Source organism: Gymnoscopelus braueri, assembly GCF_963280865.1.
Source record: "Gymnoscopelus braueri genome assembly, chromosome: 9".
NCBI lineage: Eukaryota > Metazoa > Chordata > Actinopteri > Myctophiformes > Myctophidae > Gymnoscopelus > Gymnoscopelus braueri.
Window position 1 is genome coordinate 26,607,936 of NC_137610.1, and position 19,196 is coordinate 26,627,131.

Below are 19,196 nucleotides of genomic sequence, written 5' to 3' on the forward strand. Positions count from 1 at the left end.
AACGTATTATGTGTTGCACTCCAGATATCAGAGGCCATCTTCGATCTCCCGTACTTGTGCCTTTTTGTGTTTCTTCAAGCATGAAGTTTGCATGTCACTTAACATTGTGGATTACTTCTGTTGCACAAACTCTAGAATCTAGATGGCGTGCTGTGAAGTGGGTGTGGCAAACTATGCTCTTCTTTTCTTTGAAAAGAAGTTTTGGGGAATGATGTGTCAGTTGCAATTCTGTTTAAGTTTTTTAGTTGTGTTTAGTAGTGTGTTTTCCCTGCATGCTGTTTCAATGTCATCCTTCATGTGAATAATTTGCTCATACAACGTACCATCCATATACTTACAGAATAATTCAACTTAACTTTTGGCCAGCCTTTTGAATGTTTTCCGGGACCAGTGTTTTCCTAGGAACAACTTGAATGTGACAGTTTCTGATTTTAGTCGTGCATATTCACTAGTCTCCTCCATAGCCAAAGAGAACACCTTTTCCACTCACAGCTCTGAGTCTGAACACAATGAACTTGAGAAAGAGCGAGTCGACTTTGACATTGTCCAGAGTGAAATTCAGGAGATATATGGGTATATTTTCTGGTTGCGAACTGAGGGTAGGATTATTATGACATAAAGCTCAAACAAACAAGAGTCAGCAATCTTTAGCCAGTGTTCAATACTTTGACAGTTTCAGGACACTGTTCACAAATAGGGGTTGGAGAATCCAACTGGAACATACTGATGGAATTCAAGACGTTGACTGAAGTGAGCATTAAAATGCACAGAAACTACACTTCATATTAATTAGCTCTGACTACCGTATTACATGGAGCAACCACAGTTAGGTGTTAGGTCTCCCGAAGGAGGGGTGACGTGCTGAATTATGCATGGCAATGCATACAAGTACCTGCTCCAAATCGCATTTTTAAAGGCTGGCCGTGACCTGCTTCACTCTGGCCCCGATCATGCTCATCATTAAACATTTACCCTTGTCTTTTAAGGCCGGCAAAGAGAGGACTAAAACCAAAACGGAGGCGCAAAAGCCCAGTGCTTCCTGGGATATTGGACCAAAAGAGGAAGGACTGGAAGCAGAGAAACCTGAGACCGTCTCAAGACAAGTAGAAGGCTCAGTGGCTGGAGGAGATGGAGCAACTGAAATGGAACAGCAGCTCACTGCCACTGACAGTAATGCCCAAATACTGGCAACTAGAAATCCAAAGAGGTATGCACTTTTCTCTTCTTTTTTTCTTTTCTTTTTCTGTGTATTAGAGTAGAATATCGTTGCTGTCGGGCAGAAACCTCTTATCTCCATATTCAAACTTTTTGTGTTTTCTCGTACGACAGCGTCACACAAAAGCATAGAAAGTAGCAGATCTGCTGCTTTTGCTATTTTTGAATTTGAACATACTACTGTATGAGGTTTCCATCCGACAGAGACGATATGTGTTTGTATTCAAAAACATATACTTGCTGTACAGTACATTCTATATACAACAGTGGTTCTCAAACTCTTTCCTGTGAAGGACCCCCAAATTAATATGTATTAGGCTGTGGACCCCCCATCTGAAAATAGTTTGTGCCATAGATCCCCCATACACGATTTGTGTTGTTAAAATGTAAAAAGGCCTGAAGAAGATCAGGTAAATGGTGATCAACAAATTGTGCACGCATTCATCGTTCATACATACATACACACATACAAACATACTTGCTTGTTGCAGGACAGTTAAGAGGAGGATGCCAGCAAAAAAAGTTTTGATTTCCTTTTTCTACTGCAACCCTGATCTGAGAGATGCTGCGCAGGGCAAAGAGCATGCAGCTGTAAAGTGTTAACGTGTCATGGGGGTGTTACCAGTCATTCACCAATAGGTTTATTGCTTTCCTTAGCGGCAGCAGAACCCCAGCGCAGCCTCATGTCCCATCCCAGCAGGTAGAGGGGACCTCACAGCCGCAGGCGGTCCGAGGGGCCCGGCGCCGCCGTAGAGCCCCTCAGACCTCCGTCCACGTTAACGGAGACCCTCTGTCCGTGTTTGACGATAGCACTTTAAGCGAGGTGTCGGACGATGACGGAAGGTATTCTATGCCGTATAACTGCGCCGCTTTTTCTTTGTCCTTTGCCACATAACCTCTCACTCTCTCTCAACACTTCCGCCGTCGATGGTGGGGGAAATAATCAGGACTTTCTTTCACCTCTCTCTCTCTCACCCGGTTAACCCTCAGTCTAGTTGCATGACTAACTAACCCGGAATGGAGTAGTATACTGCATTATACCACATCACACAACACTGCTACTGAAACCGGTCCTCCTCCTCACCTCTTATAAGCGTTCTATGCTTGAGAAGTGAGGTGTGATGACATAGATTTGTCAAATAATCCCTTGTCGTTCTGCCCTGTTTTTGTCTGTCCCAGGTCTCCATCTGCAGCTAAAGGGAGAGACGAGGTAAGGTGAACAAAGTATAGGGATTAAGCGGTTCATGTAATCGCCTCTGCATAACTGTAGTCCCAGGTTTCCAGAAGGTGGTATACCATACGGCTCAGAGTCCCATAGCTTCATTTGGCCCAGCAGCAGATTTGAACTACTGGAAACACACAAAGGTGTCATTGGTGTTCCCTGCTGTCAAGCATGTAATCTATGGGACACTGAACCGGAACAGTATGCCACCTTATGGAAATTTGGGACTACAGTTATGCACAGAGCCTATTCGTTTTCACTGACTGATACTGTACCTCAATACAACATTGGGGGTAATAATAATATTTTGTCTGCATTCAGAATCCTGGGGACATGGAGCTGGCAGAGGACTTCGATGAGCTCACTCAGTCATCAGACACGGCCACAGATGACTCCCCCACCTCAGGCTATCATCACGCCTCCCTGCTTGTCCAACAGCTGGACTCCACCACTTTAGGTACCAACTAAATAGTGTTGATTTCGTCGACTACAAACTATGACGAAAAATGTTCATCGACTACCTTTTTTCACTGAAAAAAACTAAATAAAAACTAAGCTATGATGATTAAAACTAAGACTAAATATATTGACAATTTCGTCAACTAATAAAAACTAGACTAAAATCATGTTAGTGAGGGACTAGTGGAGAAGATATCCAGTAGAACAAAAAGACAAGGCATTTTATGTTTGGTTGCGCTCGGGTGTTGCACTCTGAAAATAGCAGATCTACAAGCTCACAACGCGTTACGCTGCAACGCGTTGTGAGCTTATAGATCGGCTATTTTCAGCATGCAACCAAGTGTAAAATCAGCCATTATGACGCCATCAAGGCACCGCCAAAATACATTATAGTCGACTAAATCAATTGTAGATTTAGTCGACTATAATCTTGAAACTGAATCAAAATGTGCTGTCAAAATCAACACTGCAACTAGAGCTAGGCCGATATATGTGTCTGGCCGATATGCCAGCCATTATTTGACTTTTTTGATGGCATCGTCAATTATGCAGCCGATGTGTCCTGATTTTTTATTTTTTTTTACAACTTTATTTATGGTATTTTCAGTTTTAAGGACATACAACCCCACATATACCCCACCCTCCCTGGTTCCCTCACAAAAATTAAATTACAACAATAAAACAACATTTATAATGGGGGAGAAATAAAATAAAATACGAGAGCAGTAAATAATTGAAGTTCGAATTGAAAACAAAATAGACAAAAAATAAATGAAATTAAAATTAAAAGGAAAAGTTCTTAATAAGCTTAAGGGGGTTTAGCATAACCAGACCAGACAGTTAGCAATGAATTTGGCAAATATAGGGTACCACACATCCAAGTACAGTTAGAGAAGTGACCAGCATTTCTAGAAATCACAGTAAACAGGAACAAAATGAAAACACTTATTGAGTCAAAATACAGTATCACTTTCAGTAGTTGTAGGAAAAGACAGAGTAAGGGTGAACTCAATAAAAGGGGACCAGGCCTTTATAAATTTTCGGCGAGACTTGTATCTGTTGTACCTGAGCTTTTCTAATGGTATAAAGGACAGCACATCCTTGGTGTCCTGATTTTTAATGACTTTCATCCTGCTGTCCCTGATTCGGGCACGTCATTAGTTTTCAAATATTTTCTAAAATAGACCATCTACAAGCTCACAACGCGTTGCATCCGCAACGTGTTGTGAGCTTGTAGGTCGGCTATTTTCAATGCATGTACGACACCGTGACAATGGGGCTTAACTCTCCCACATGTTGTGGTGTCCCGTCAGACTCGAGGAGCATGGTGAAGCTGCAGAACATGTTCCTGGAGTACGAGCGCTCCATCCAGAAGGCCAGGAGCCGCCACGGTCACCTGACGGACAAGGTGAGACAGCTGGAGATGGAGAGGGCCGAGCTGAAGACCACCATGGAGGACGTCAAAGAAGACAAATCTGCTCTGGAGCGCCACCAACTGGAGCTGAAGACTGACGTCAATAATCTCAAGTAATACAGTCAATATAATATATCGTCTCTGTCGGGTGGAAACCTCATATGTCCAAAACTTTTCCTTTTCAGGAGCTTTTTTTGATACTTTTGTTTGACACTGTAGTATGAACAAGTAGGGCATAAGAGGTTTATGCCCGACAGCAACGATATATGTCATTTCTGTCGTGCAGAAACCCTGTATCTCCATAATTCTTCCATAAAATGTTTTATCTTTTTTATGCCCCCCCCCCGTAAATTAATGCCTTACTTCGTCGTACAAGAGAGTTGTAAAAGTAGCAAAAATAGAGGACTTACAATTCTGTCTGGCTACAACTGGCTTCCAAAATTTCCAGGCCCTGGGTAAGCAACACGGCCTATTGGAGACCTGCGCTCAGAGGAGCGCACTTTTCTAGTCTGGTCTCGTTTTCCTTGGTTCTTTCTCATTTTGTTGCTCTTTAAATAATCCCTTTTTTGATCTCAGTGTATAGTTTAACAGATAGGATTGCAGTTTCAAACAGTTTTCCGTTTTTTTCACGTGTAGATATCAGCTGAAACAAGAGCAGGAGAACCACCGCAACGCGTCCATGATGTACAACAGCCTGCGGGAGAAGCTCAAGCGGACGGAGGAGCAGCAGCAGCTGGAGGTGGAGGAGAAGCAGCGGGTGGAGCTCACCCTGCGCAACCTGGAGCTGGACATGAGAACGCTGCACAACAACATGAAACAGGTTTGCACTGCGCTTATACAGTACAGAACACTGCAGGCTTCACTTGGTTAATTTGAATGCATGAGGACGTAGCTGAGTATGTAGAACATTTTTGTGGCAAGGACCCCCAAATTGATATGTATTTGGCCGCGGACCCCCCCATCTGAAAAGGTTTTGTGCCAGGGACCCCAGAAGAGAAGATTTATGTAAAAAAAAAAATCTAAATGATTGTGATGCTACATTAACTACTTTAGCTGGGGACCCCCTAGAACCACCTCAAGGACCCCACTTTGAGAACCAATGAGGTAGAGAGGTCGTCTGGTATTCAGAAGGTCATCAGTTTGACCCTTGCCATGCCCGTTTAAGTGTCACTGTCCCTAAGCAAGACATTTAGGGGCCGTGTCCACAGAAGAAAGCATTTTTTTAGCTGCTAGTGCCAGTCTGTCATGCGTTTCTATGGTAAAGACACGCTGGAGTCCTCCTCTTCCCAGTGTTTTCTGATGGAGCACCCTGGCCTGGTTGCCTCAAGCGGACAATCGTTCAACTTTTCCTCTTGTTTACGTTTGCTCCTCCTTTGAATCGTTACCACAACCAGTCCATGTTTACAGTTATTTCTGCCAGGCTATTAAATAGTGCTATGTATATTGGCTAGAGATTTGGTATAGAGGGGGGGGGGGACCAAGTATTGACCACCTGGGGACCCCTGGTCAACTAAGTATATCGTCCAAAAGTTAAAACTGTAACTTTTCAGGATTCCCCCCCAAAAAACAGCAAAAGTAGCAGATCTACAGAAAGTACCAGATCTACTTTTCAGGATTCAAATTCAAAAACAGCAAAAGTAGCAGATTGGCAAGCTCAAAAGCTTCGAGCTTGTGGATCTTGTGGATCTGCTTGTGGAGCTTGTGGATCTGCTACTTTTGTGTGACGCTGTAGTATGATCAAGGTGGGCGTTAATTTCCGAGAAAACCCCAAAAGTTTGAATATGGAGATAAGAGGTTTCTGCCTGACGATAGCAACGATATGTTAAGTGGTTAAAGATGTGAATCCCACATCAGTCTCTTCTTACCTTTTGTTACTTGTGCTCTATGTCCGCTGTCCAGCTGGAGGAGGACCGCAGTGAGAGCCAGAGGCTCCTGGCCCAGGAGCGCAGTCAACGCACCATGCAGGAGAACCTGCTCAGCACGCACCTCCGCAAGCAGCAGGAGATCGAGGAGGAGAACCGCCGGAACGTCAGCAGGAGCAACGAGGTAACCTTACGTTTCATTATTCTAGACCACTGGTTCTCAAACTTTTCCAAATTGACACATATTAGCCCGCGGACCCCCATTTGAAAAGATAAGCCAGGGACCCCTATCTAAGAGAGGATTTTTACGGCTGTAGCAGTGATTCTCGACCATTTAAATTTAAATTTGTATATGTTTTAAATGCCATAGGCCACAGACCCCCATTTGATACCTTTTGGATCTCTAGGACCCCAATCACTGTAGTATCATCAGTGTTGATTTAACTCTGAGAGTGCACAAATGGAACCCAAAAAAATGGAGGGTCCATTTGGTTCCATTTGGTGCCAGTCCCTGTGACATGCTAACACTGATGTATACATGTACTTACAACAATAATAGGTAGACATAGATGCAAATGTGATTAAGAACAGGGGAAGGATGAGAACATGAAGTAAAGGCCCTCCCGTCCCGCGGGCATTATCCTGTAGCCAGTCTCATTGAGGCACTACATTGTTTTCTCAGTGGAATCTTTTCTCCATCTTATTATTATTATAATGTCTTTATGCTTGTATTTCTATTCTACCGAATTGATTCGATTTAATATAAACAAACTTCTCAAACATGATAACATAGGCCTTTTTACACTTAACACCTTCAAGACGTACTTTGCATATAATAATTATAAAAGGAGGAAGGCAATATGTGTAGTAGTACACTAAGTCAAACATTTTCTTGGCCTTGAAGCAAGATTAAACTAAGCCACATTTTACTAACAGAGCTTTCTCCTCATAGTCGATTGTATATCTCTTGTAAACTAGACCCCTTTAAAAGTCTAACTTTCAATAGCAAGTAACCATTGTGAAATAAGCATAATGTTCAGTTCTCAACCCGCCTGCCTGAAAAGACTGATCTATGCATGATTGTATGCAGCAAACACAATTTTACAGATTTGTTGATTAAATAAACAGTCAACCAAGGATTTCTTAAGTCATTGACAGCCCTACTCCCCAGTAGAACAAGCAAGCATGAGCATTAGGCCTACAGACAAAAGCTAGCCATGTCATTAACTTGCACACTACTTGTATTTCAAATAGTCAGCCATCTTTGGTAATGAACTGGCTGTGTGCGGCAGTCAGGTTGCCGACAATCTTATCCTCTATCTCGGCCCCTTTATTCACGTCCTCGTCTGTGAGGATCAGCTCAGCCTGCGTGTCTGGGGTCACCACCACCACATGACCCCGCCTGGTATCCAGTACGTTACCCACCACTGCCTGGTGCCTGTAGGTGTCTAGAGCGCTTCTCGCCTTGTCCAGCAGGATGGACGGATCCGTCTCCAGCTTGAAGGAAATAACGAATGCCTGTGGTGCCCAGTCCTTCACCAGTGGGGACAGGATTTTAGGAACCATTTTCATGCTGATCTGAAGAGGTCCGTCGGAAGACTGGATTTTGTGTTCAGGCATATCAGATGCTGGGATATAGAAATCTGACACAGCTGCAGCCAAGTAAAACATAGCCTTGGAGCCTATCGTGCTGAGAGCCTGTGCTGCTGCTTTGAGGAGGTGCAGGTATATCTGACAGGGTGCTGAATTCGATGGGCAGAAGAAACCCGTCTTCTTTCACCTCCTGGTAACGCTTCAGGACTTTGGCGATGTTGGGAAGTGCCTGCTGGTTGACCACTACTTGAGCACAACTGCTGGACGACGCTCCATCTTCACGCTGAACCTGTAGAGTGTCTAGTATGTTTATGCCAGAGTACAAGCGTGTGTAAGGATAAAGGGACCGGTGCCTGTGTAGGAAGATCACAGCATAGCCAGAGTCTAGAAAGTACTCCGCTGAGGAGGCTCCACGCCTTCCACTGCTGAAATTGTCAAGGAAGAGAACGGTACGGGACTCCAGAGGAACCTTGGTTCCCCCTGACGTGATGAGGACAACCCTGCGGCCAACGGCCCCATGCCGCTCTGCAAAAGCACTCATCTGCTTCTTGTCATCTTCAGCATGAGAGGGAACTGCAAACTCTTCAGCCAGCTTCCCGTCAATGGTGGCTTCTCCGTGTTCTGCCATGCTTTTCTCTGAGAACGCCTGTGTCAGTAGTCTCACCTTCTATTGACAACTTCCATACTTCGTCTTCTCTATCTTATCTTATCTTTATATTAAAATCGGCTGGCGGGCCAGAGGACCATGTCGTTACGCTCATGTCACTATGACTCCATATAAGCCATAACCATAGAAGGAGTTCCCAATGCAGTTACGCCCATATATGGAGTGTGTTGTCTAGCCTCAATCGTCATGGCATCAGGTGCAAACAAATCAGCTCCATATATGGGCACAAAGGGGGGCATGCCCATATATGGGCATATACTTATGGCATCAGTCATCTCCATGTATGGGCATGAAAGAGACAAGTACTGACTTATACAGAGATCTCCATCTGGGCATATTGGTCGGATCGGCAGGACAACCTCTAGTTAGAAATAAAATGGTAATCAGTTAAAAAGTAACGGCTAAATGAAAACAAGAATGACTGTTAATGTTGTCCCCGTCTTGTCTTCAGGCCTTGTCTCAGCTGACCGAGGCCAGTGACCGGGAGAAGGAGCTGCTCCAGCAGAACTCCTCCCTGCAGGAGGAGCTGGGCCTCCTCCGTCTGGAGCTGGAGCGCTCCCGTGCCAACAGCGCCATGGAGGAGAGCCGCCTGGCCGAGGAGAGCGAGGCCGTCAAGGAGCGTCTGGAGGACGCGCGCCGCGACCTGAAGCTCAACGAGGAGGCCCTGGCCCAGACCGTCTTCCAGTACAACAGCCAGCTGACGGCGCTCAAGAACGACTCGTCCGTGGGTGCCGCCCGCCTGGAGCACGAGCGGCAGGCCCGCGAAACATTGGAGACGGAAGTGGAGTCGATGCGGAACCGCCTGACCGGCGCACTACAGGAGGCGGAGCGTTGCCAGGTGTCGCGGACGGACGCGGAGAAAGCCCTGCTGAGAGAGAAGGAGGAACACCAGCGGATTAAAGACAAACACTCTGGTGAGCAGTGGTGGGACGAAATGATGGCAACGTTTATGCCAGTGATTCTCAACTCTGTTGAATTAGGACTTTGTTCGTTTGTTAGCTTTTAGATCGATACAACGCATCTGCTATTTTTTAACCACTTAAACCCCATCTTGTTGACCACCAGGGCCCCTGATGTTTTCGCTCTAGACTAAATATATTTGCCGAAAAAAAGCCAATCTACAAGCCTACAACGTGACGCGTTGTAAGCTTATAGATCGGCTATTTTTGGCTGATGTTCGACCTAGAATATGGATGCTGGGGTTCAAATGATTTAAATAGGGCTTCAGTAGTAAAATAAAATAAATTGTACTTAACTGTTCTCAAATGGTAACTTTAATCAATTTTTCCAAACCGATTAGAACATTTTGCACTTTCTGACAAATTATGGGTGAAAACATCGATAATCGGGACTCTTCAAAATGGAGACCGGTCTGGCTCTAAATGTCATGTATTCTTTTCGTCTCCATTGCAGGCGACGCAGCCGGTCAGCGAGATACGGTCAACAGCCTCTCGCTGAAGCTCTCCAAGTCAGAGGCTCGCGCCAACAGCCTGGAGAACGAGGTGCACCGGGCCACGCTGCAGCTGACCGAGAAGTGCCTGCTGCTTGAGGCCCTGCAGCGAGAGAAGGACCAGACGGCCGCACGTGCCAAGGAGCTGGAGACGGCCCTGCAGGTATGTTTATGGAGCAGATATGACATAAATATACAAATAAATGACAATGAGCGGTTCCGATTATTACCGAATGCACTATGGCCAAAACCATGTTACCGTACTTGATAATTGTATACTTCAAAAATTGCAAATCAATTTTTATTTTTATTTTTTCAAAGAGAAAAGAAAAATCTACATTTTTGAATTTCCTTTGCCCTAAATGCCCAAAATATTGACACCCGGTTGAAAGTGGTTAAAAGAATGGACAATGACGTGTAAATAATGATGAAAACACCGTTAATTTCGTCCAGACATTCTTATACAGAGTAATGCAAACGGATTCTAACAATTACGCAAAACAATTGAGATGATCTCAAAATAATTGCTATCAGGCGACTATGTATTAATTGTGAGAGGCCTAACTGTACCTACAGTCCGAGAGGGATGTGGCCAGTCGGACGGGAGCGCGTCAGGAGGCCACACAGGAGCGTCTGGCCCATGCCCAGAGCGAGGGCATGCTGCTGCGGCAGCAGCTGGAAGAGTCCCAGAACAAAGGCGTGGCCAAGGAGCGCGCCGTGACGGACGCCCAGGAGCGCTTCAGCGACATCCTGGACAAGCTGCGGGGCGACGGCGAGGAGCGGGTACAGCTGGTGGAGGAGAGGAGCAAGGAGCTGGCCGGCAAGGCGGCCGACCTCCGAGACCATGTCTACAAGCTGGAGGAGGAGAAGAACGACAGGGAGGTTTGTATCTCTTGGACCCCAATCTACACTGTTAATTTAACTCTGATAGTGGATTTGTCTGCACGCTCTACATCTATAGACCAATTATTTGTTTACTAACATTGGCCCCGATTCACTAAGAAATTTATGACCATATTTTGATCTTACCGGCATTTAAGACAACATTTTGCATGAAGAAAATTGTCTTAAATGCCGTTAAGATCTAAATATGGTCGTAAATTGCTTAGTGAATCGAGGCCATTGAGACTGGACGCACAGGTGATTGTTTCACGCAATCAATTCCCAACCTGTTGTTTTGGGGTGAGCTGGTTTCAGCACACTCCAACCCCCTCTTGTGTGTTGGCTAGTGAGGTGCGTCCTAGCGAGACCTGATAGAATGGGTTTCATTGCGCGCATACTGGTTGCACGCATACTGGTTCTTATCAGTGTGACGTCGCCTGTTAAGGGGTCTATAAGCTCACAGTGCGCCACATACGCAATACATTGTGAGCTTACAAATGGTTTTCTGTCCACAACACCATCGTTCAATGGAGTATAACTCAGGCTTAAGAGGATTAGTACTCCAGGAGCACTTTTTGTTCAGGATCTGTGTTAACGGTCTAACCGAGACGCTGTCGCTCTTGTCCTGTGAATGGTGTGTGAGTGCAGAGCAGTGTGAGACAACTGCAGCAGGAGCTGGCTGACTCTCTGAAGAAGCTGTCTATGAGCGAAGCGTCCCTGGAGGTGAACACACGCTACCGCAACGACCTGGAAGACGAGAAGACCCGACTGCTCAAAGACCTGGACAGACTGAAGGACAAGGTACAGGAGGGCTTCGCGGGGACGGGGGAGTGGTTTGTTTGCTATGTTATTATTCCCTAATATCTATCTAATATTCAAAACAAATTGACAAATCTAAAACATGGATCTTCAACATTTCTCTGGCCAAGGACCCCTTAGCTGAAAGAGAGGCGAAGCAGGGACCCCCATTACATTATATGTCCATTCTCTCCCCCACATCATTAATGTGCATAAATGACGTGCTGCTGTGCTGCACTGGCAGTGTGCTTTTGCACTTTATTCTGTCAGTGAGCATCAGTAATATCGTTACTGTTGCTGTTACTTTTCATGATTCAAATTCCAAAATAGCAAGTAGCAGATCTACAAGCTCAAAGCCATTTCGAGGTTGTGGATCTGCTACTTTTGATGCTTTTGTGTGACGCTGTAGTATGATCAAGTAGGGCATTAATTTACGAAAAAACACAAAAACTTAAAATATGGAGATAAGAGATTTCTGCCCGACAGCAACAATAATATTGTTGCTGTCGGGCAGATTTTTTCCCGCATATTATCCTTATCATACTGTATATACGCAGCTGTTCTAATGGCATGTCCACCACGACCAGCTTTGTGTGACCGATCAGTCAGCCACACAGTGCCACCTCTAACCCATGGTTTACCTGAGTTTAACCTTCCGTCAATGCAGGTGCAGGAGAGTGAAGATCAGTATGTCCAGGCAGAGAGACGCATCAACACGCTGAAGAGCAGCCTGGATGACAAGGACAGAGAGCTCTGCACCACCGCCCAGAGGCTGCAGGAGGCGCTGTCGGCCTCAGTGGCCACAGACGCCACCACCAAGCAGCTGGAGGAGGCCGTACAGAGGTATCATTCACTACCCAGAAACCCTCATATCTAGGTTTACACTTGCAGAGTTAAATGTATACTATTGTTACTTTTGCTGTGCACGTTACACACTACTAGAGAATGAAACAATAACATGTTATAGCCCTACCCCCCCCCCCCCCACCCCCAAAAAAAACACCTATAATAACATCCCCAAAATAGGGAGGCCAAGGTTAGTGTGGTTAATGAATGTCAATATCAATATGGCGTCCCTTTTAGACTGGAGATAGAGAACGCCAGGCTGGAGGCCGCTGCCAAGCAACAGAGCAACAAAATCGAAGCGCTGCAGAAAGAGGCTCAGGAGGCTGCCATGGTAGGTGATATTATCCACTGACCACTCACCTTAACACACACTCCATGGTAGGTGATATTATCCACTGACCACTCACCGTAACACACACTCCATGGTAGGTGATGTTATCCACTAAACAATCATCTTAACACTTATCCACTAATCAATCATCTTAACACATTTATTTCACACAGCATCTCACTGATCTCATCAACTTAAAAAAATCTGAATATGATGATGTCCACACAGTATATACTGTACATGTGATGGTTTCAGACAGATGAGTTTGGATTGTTTCCTGTCTGTAGATGTGCTATAAAGTGTTCCATCTTTTCACAGCAATCTGAGCGTTTACCTGGAGGAGGGGTTGGTATTATGGATGTAGACCTTTGTCTTTCTGTGTGGGTTGACTTCTGGTTTGGTTTTGTTCTTCCCAAAGATTATCATTGTCAGTCAATGCACTATGGTTATGCTATTAAAGGGCAACTGTGCTGTTTATTATTTTGTTTTGTTTTTACTTGAACCAACCATTTCAATTTAAGCATTTAGCAGTAAATGTCATCATCCGTAGTCAACAAACACGATAATAAATAGTCAAGGAAATAGAGTGCAAATAAATCAGTTAAGTGCTTCAAAGTAACTAAGATACCAGGTAAACATCAAACCCAGCATGCTATCTAAATAACATACTTAGCTTTTATGGACAAGCAAACAGTGTATGTCTATACACTGGCATTCCACAGCTTAGGGAGCCAGGAGGGAGAAGAGTCTAGGACTCTTGGAGCGTTGGCCAGGGTTCCATATGGAAGGGAGGGACTCTGTTACCTGATCTAAAGTGTGCAGGAAGGGGTATGGGGTGGATCATGTCCTGAAGGTTGGGGGTCTGCCATGACCTTGATTGCCTTTTAGGTCATCACCAGTGTTTTAAATTGGACGTGTGCCTCTACTCATTCTGTTGTGGCGGGTGCATGTGAAAATCTGACATAATAACTCACTTACAATGTTTTCTGTTTGTGGAGACACCGCTCTCAACAGCGCTGGAAAATCTTCACTAGGGAGATCCAGTGATATTGACGCGTTGACAGTCGACACCAAAGTCATTGCAAAGAGTTATGTCACAATTCTCATGTCCTCCTCACAATATAACAGTAGATTTGCTAAGTTGCCCTTTAAAGACTGCACTTTGATTATATTGGAGAATGAAAAGAATCTAAAGACATTTTTATAGCTTAGCTTAAAAATTACTTTTAGTTTTAGATTGGATGGGCTGGGTATTTCTTGGTGGTGGTCTCTCTATCATGGCATCGCTGACATGCAGAAACCTTGTATCTCCCCATGTCATCATTTTATGTTTTTTTTTTTTAACTGGTTATGTCTGTCTGTTTCTTTTTTCCATTTCCTGAGAAGTCACGGTTTTGGACATACAATGTTTCTGCCTGACAGCGATTGTGTATTCTCCCTCTAACTTGATCTTGGTTTGTGGGTTTCTTTTCCTTTGTATCTGTGTGATGCATGATACTGTCTCTACTTTAAAGTTTCATTGGGAGTGGTGGACATTTTAAACCCAATAAACAGCTTTCTTTTAGGTGGAGGTTTAAAAAGAAACAAGGAAAAAGTCAGTTTATCCAATTCGCTTATTCCCCCAGGCTAGGGGGCGATTGGAGGACTTGGTTACAAACCTACAAGGCAGTAAGATGAATTTGGAAGACCAACTCAGTCGAGAGGTCGGTTGCATGCTCACTTATTTTACATAATGAAACTTTAACTAAATCAGTGGTTTTCAAAGTGGTGTCCGGGGACCCCCAGGGGTCCTTGAGGGGGTTTCAGGGAGTCCGCAGCAACATAGTAATAGCATAAAAATCAGTTTAACCACTTTAACCCTATATATACATCAGCTATTTTAAAAGAAAATCTTGAAAAAAATTTGAATATAATTTGAAACTTTTCAACAACACAAATCTTGTATTGGGGGGCCCCTGTTAAAATATTATAAGATGGGTGCCCACGGCCAAATACATTTACATTTTGGGGGTCCATGACATGGAAAAAGTTTGAAAACCACTGTTCTAAATTATTTCTTGTTCTCATCATCTTCCCCAAGGCTTGCACTTATTTGTCTTAACTGCAGTCAAATATTTATTCAACCCTTGTGACGTTATTACGAGGGTTTGAGATTAGTTATTGTAATTAGTACAGTTACAGGGTAACAGCACGGTGCATTAAAGGTACTATGAGTGATATTTATTTGTTAAAATAAGTGTTAAATAGCTCTATATTGTGATAGTAATTATAGTTCTAGAGAGTTTGTTCAGTAACAGTCTCCCTGTGTCTCCAGCTCTTAAATAAACAGAAAATATATTTTTAGGCTGGGATACCAATTCTATCCAATCAGAAGATAGAACTTATACAGAATACAGAATAAACAAGCGAAATTGGATGTGATTAAACAAATAAATGAGCAGACAAAATTGGAACTAGAAACCCTTTAAAATTGAATCAGATAAATGAGCTTTGTGGGGTTCTCCCTCCTGATTGGTTGAAATTGGTGTCCCACATGAAAATTTATTTTCCGTCCACTAAAGGGCTGTAGAGACAGGGAGACCCCTGTTACTGAACAAGCACTCTATAGCAATGATTACTATCAGAATGTAGAGCTTTAACCTTAAAAAAAAAAAAAAGTTAAAGATTTTAACAAAATCATATCACTTCCACACCTTTTTAAAGCGTGCATGTGTATTGTGTACAGTACCATCAAAATGAACTTTTCCTTCATATCGATGCAGATAGATCGAGGAAAAGTTGATATGGAAGAGGAACTGTACTGTATATCGTTGGTGTCAGGCAGAAACCTTTTTTTTTTAAGTGGTTATGTCTGTGGGTTTTTATAAATATTAAACAGATGAAAAGTATTAAACAAGGGCTTGTGACTAAAATAATAACTACATTGGATCCGTCGGAACACAGGTTATTTTTTTCCCCATTGCCTGAAAAACTGTTTCGGACATACAAGGTTTCCACCCGACACCGATGATAACATACTGTTTATATAATGTATTACTGTATAATGTGATCACTGTCCTGGATCCTCAAGGTGCAGAAGCAGAGCACGCTGTCCCACACAGCCCAGGACTCGCAGGCGTTGTGGGAGGAGGAGTTGAAGAGCCGCTCCAAACTGGGCCTGCGTCTGGCGGAGCTGGAGAAGGAGAAGGGAGAGCTGGGCAGCCAGGTAGGTGACCCACCAACCACCATGACAACACTGTCACACAAAGAGCACATCTCACTGGCCGCTTGGAATGTCCACCAACAAGCCCCTGTTTTGACACCTTGTTTATTCTTATTGACAGTAACGACCTGTCAAGACAGAGGCAACAGAACCTCTCGAGATATAACCATAAAATAAAAACCAACAAAGACACAATGGAGTTCTCCACGGATGGGATATCTTTTTGTAGGTCAACCTGGAACTTACTTACTTACTTACTTTCTTATAGCACAACGGTTCCAACCGCAGATTTCCAATTACATTTTTGTAAAAGAAAAGCACATAAGGCTAAGAATTTGTGGTGGAAACATTGTGTAATTTATGTAGTAGACTAAAACGTGAAACTATCTTAGGCTTATGTTATCGACAGACGATATTTTCTGCATGGATCAAAATTGTGTGTGTGGGTGTGTGTGTGTGTGTGTGTTCCAGATGGAGATCGAGAAGAAGAAAGTGAAGAAGATAGCAGAGCAGAAGAAGGCAATGGACAGCAGGCTGGAGCAGGAGATGAAGAGAAACACTGATCTCCAAAAAGAAATGTACAGGTGACACCTTACTTCCTCCACCCACCCTGCACAGCCTCCACCCTTACGGCAGAACCACTGGCCCCCATGTGATGTGTACCTCGTCCTCCAGCCCAGTAGAGCGCATTCCTTCCTGGCTTACGTAACACTGGTGTTAGCTCTCTGTGTTTCTGCTACAGAGATGTGGTGTAAGGTTAACCACTTAACCCATTAAGACCTGTGTACTTACTTTGCCATAATGTAAACCCTAATATTGGCTTCAATAGTTGCTCTGTTTGATGATCCAAAATAGTACATTGCACAGTGAAACAGGTGTCGAAGTCAAACTGTGTGTGTGTGTGTGTGTGTGTGTGTGTGTGTGTGTGTGTGTGTGTGTGTGTGTGTGTGTGTGTGTGTGTGTGTGTGTGTGTGTGTGTGTGTGTGTGTGTGTGTGTGTGTGTGTGTGTGTGTGTGTGTGTGTTTTCCAGGCTGCGTACTCTGTTGAAGACAGCGAAGAAGAAATACCGGGAGCATGAGGGCGGGGGAGCAGAGTTTGGCTCCTCCCCCATGAGCAGTATGAGGATGGAGACTGGACGTTACGGCCAGACCGACGGCGCTGCAGGACGCATGAAGGAACAGGTCCGTTTATTACAGTGGTTCTCAAAGTGGGGTCCAGGGACCCCCCAGGGGCCATTAACTCATTGAGTGCCCAAATTATTTCTGGCTATTTCTGGCCAGTACGATTTAGATTTTTTTTTTTCAAAGTAAAAAAAAAGTGCTTAGGAAGCGAGATACAGCCTTTTTCAGTTATAAGTTAAACAAGGAGTGGATGGAGCTGCAAATCTTCAGATAATGATATCTTGGGTTCTAAAAAGTTTTTTTCTATTATTTTCAAAAACACGTGAAACACGTTAATGGCACGTTGCACCATAGCGGTAAAACACGTGAAACACGTTAATGGCACGTTGCACCATAGCGGTAAAACACGTGAAACACGTTAATGGCACTCAATGAGTTAAGTGGGTTCAAAGGGGGTCCCCAGCTAAATGTGTTGATACAGCATCAAAATCACTTTAACCACTTTAACCCCTATATACATTCACTATTTGAAAATAGCCGATCTACAAGCTCACAACCAATGAAATGTTCTCAATGCTTCTCATGTATTTTGTAAATTATTATAATACCTCAGATTTATACGGTATAGCGCTTCTCTATGTACTCAAAGTCACTTTACGTGGATCAACAAGAATAGTTATTAGGTAAAATAATCAAATAAATGTTGTGTTAAAGGACTTGTACAAACAAGGAGAATGGAGAGACAGACAGACAGAACTTTATTGATCCCAGAAGGGAAATTCAGTCACCAGTCAGTTAACAGCAGTTCTACAAAAATAACACAAGGCATAAGCAGCCACAACAGTTGTACAATGCTGCAATACTGTTTACCAAAAGCACTGAATAGCAGCAGCCCTCTCAGAGAAATTTAATTTTGGGCTTAAGTTTTTGAATTTTTGTGTCAATCCAGAATTGCGTCCAAGTTATATTGCATTAACATATTCTACCATACAGATTGGACAAAATAACGTTTTATTCACTAAAATAATTACATAATGGAGCTTTAACTATAATAACTCTGCTACAGGTGGACGATCTGCAGACGCAGCTGGGCAGGGAGACGTCTCGCAGTAGAGAACTGGACAAGTTGAACGGAGATCTGCAGCAGCAGCTCTCCTCCATGAATGGTATGAGTCGCAGCAACGACAGGCTGGAGAAGGCAAACAGGTAGGGACAGCTATCCACATTCTGTTGTAAGTAGGGCTGCAACTATTGATTCTTTTTTTAGTGATTATTCTGTCGATTGCTTTTTCCTTTAATCGAATATTCGTGTTTTTTTGTTTTATGTTTTTTATATATTTAACGAATTGAATCGAATTTTATACTTTGTCGCACAACGGTGTCGTGCAAAAATAGTTAAAATAGCTTCAAGCTATTTTACAAGCATTGTAGATCAGCTATTCAGAAATTATTTGAAACTTTTAGTATATAAGTATATATACTTATACTTATATATTACTATATTACTATATATACTTATATATTAGTATATAAGTATATAATATAATCCTATACCCATCCGTACCAACAGACAGCTGGAGGATGAGCTGACAGGCCTGAGGCGCCAGGCAGAGGCTGGCATGCTGGACCCGGGCCAGGCGGAGCAGTACCGCCGTGAGGCTGAGGACAGAGCCCGCCTGGAGATCCGTCAGAAACTGGAGGAGGTTAACCTCTTCCTACAGGTGAGTGCACTGCAGGTCCCATAACGAGTTTCAATTAACGATGATGACATTTCTTTTATTGTACCTTTTTTTAAAAGGACCCAATGTTTTATACAATTGTGTCAATAAAGTAACTAACTACTTTCAACAACACAAAAACATAAAACGCACAACACTTTCAACAAACCATAGATCAGGGCCTAATCTATTAGTGACTTTGGACTTTAGCCTAATCATTTGGCTAAAGGCCAAAGTCACTACACCAGTTTTTCACCATTTATATATTAACTGCCACCCTTTTTAAGGAAGGAAAGTGAACATATTGTACTGTACATTTTCCACTCAGGAGCAAATGGTATGATTTCTTTTTTACTTCCTGAAAGCATATTTTTATGCCATATTTGTAACAAGCGTCATTATTTGAAGGGTACAAC

At 43.5% G+C, this 19,196-nt stretch overlaps 2 protein-coding genes across 9 annotated transcripts in view; one reads left to right on the forward strand and one right to left on the reverse strand.

Annotated features, from left to right (window-relative positions):
- Positions 1 to 19,196, forward strand: part of ankrd26 (ankyrin repeat domain containing 26) — a 55,008-nt gene that overhangs the window by 25,442 nt on the left and 10,370 nt on the right. For 4 of the 8 annotated variants that reach the window (XM_080438561.1, XM_080438565.1, XM_080438562.1 and 1 more), the window contains 20 exons: positions 987 to 1,207; positions 1,873 to 2,058; positions 2,395 to 2,425; positions 2,759 to 2,894; positions 4,210 to 4,423; positions 4,947 to 5,130; positions 6,210 to 6,356; positions 8,884 to 9,346; positions 9,846 to 10,045; positions 10,459 to 10,764; positions 11,413 to 11,565; positions 12,230 to 12,405; positions 12,646 to 12,739; positions 13,058 to 13,084; positions 14,365 to 14,442; positions 15,810 to 15,944; positions 16,413 to 16,525; positions 16,972 to 17,122; positions 18,129 to 18,268; positions 18,633 to 18,783. In XM_080438561.1, coding sequence (XP_080294687.1) covers positions 987 to 1,207; positions 1,873 to 2,058; positions 2,395 to 2,425; positions 2,759 to 2,894; positions 4,210 to 4,423; positions 4,947 to 5,130; positions 6,210 to 6,356; positions 8,884 to 9,346; positions 9,846 to 10,045; positions 10,459 to 10,764; positions 11,413 to 11,565; positions 12,230 to 12,405; positions 12,646 to 12,739; positions 13,058 to 13,084; positions 14,365 to 14,442; positions 15,810 to 15,944; positions 16,413 to 16,525; positions 16,972 to 17,122; positions 18,129 to 18,268; positions 18,633 to 18,783 — 3,306 coding nt within the window. Of the gene's footprint in view, positions 1 to 986; positions 1,208 to 1,872; positions 2,059 to 2,394; positions 2,426 to 2,758; positions 2,895 to 4,209; positions 4,424 to 4,946; positions 5,131 to 6,209; positions 6,357 to 8,883; positions 9,347 to 9,845; positions 10,046 to 10,458; positions 10,765 to 11,412; positions 11,566 to 12,229; positions 12,406 to 12,645; positions 12,740 to 13,057; positions 13,085 to 14,364; positions 14,443 to 15,809; positions 15,945 to 16,062; positions 16,148 to 16,412; positions 16,526 to 16,971; positions 17,123 to 18,128; positions 18,269 to 18,632; positions 18,784 to 19,196 lie in introns of those variants that run through there. The other 4 variants (XM_080438563.1, XM_080438564.1, XM_080438566.1 and 1 more) reach the window with 4 other exon arrangements.
- Positions 7,427 to 8,393, reverse strand: LOC308091566 (phosphopantothenate--cysteine ligase-like; the record flags this gene model as incomplete). The annotated part of the gene is given in 2 exon segments (XM_080437230.1): positions 7,427 to 7,900; positions 7,902 to 8,393. Coding segments are annotated over 2 exon segments (966 nt in total).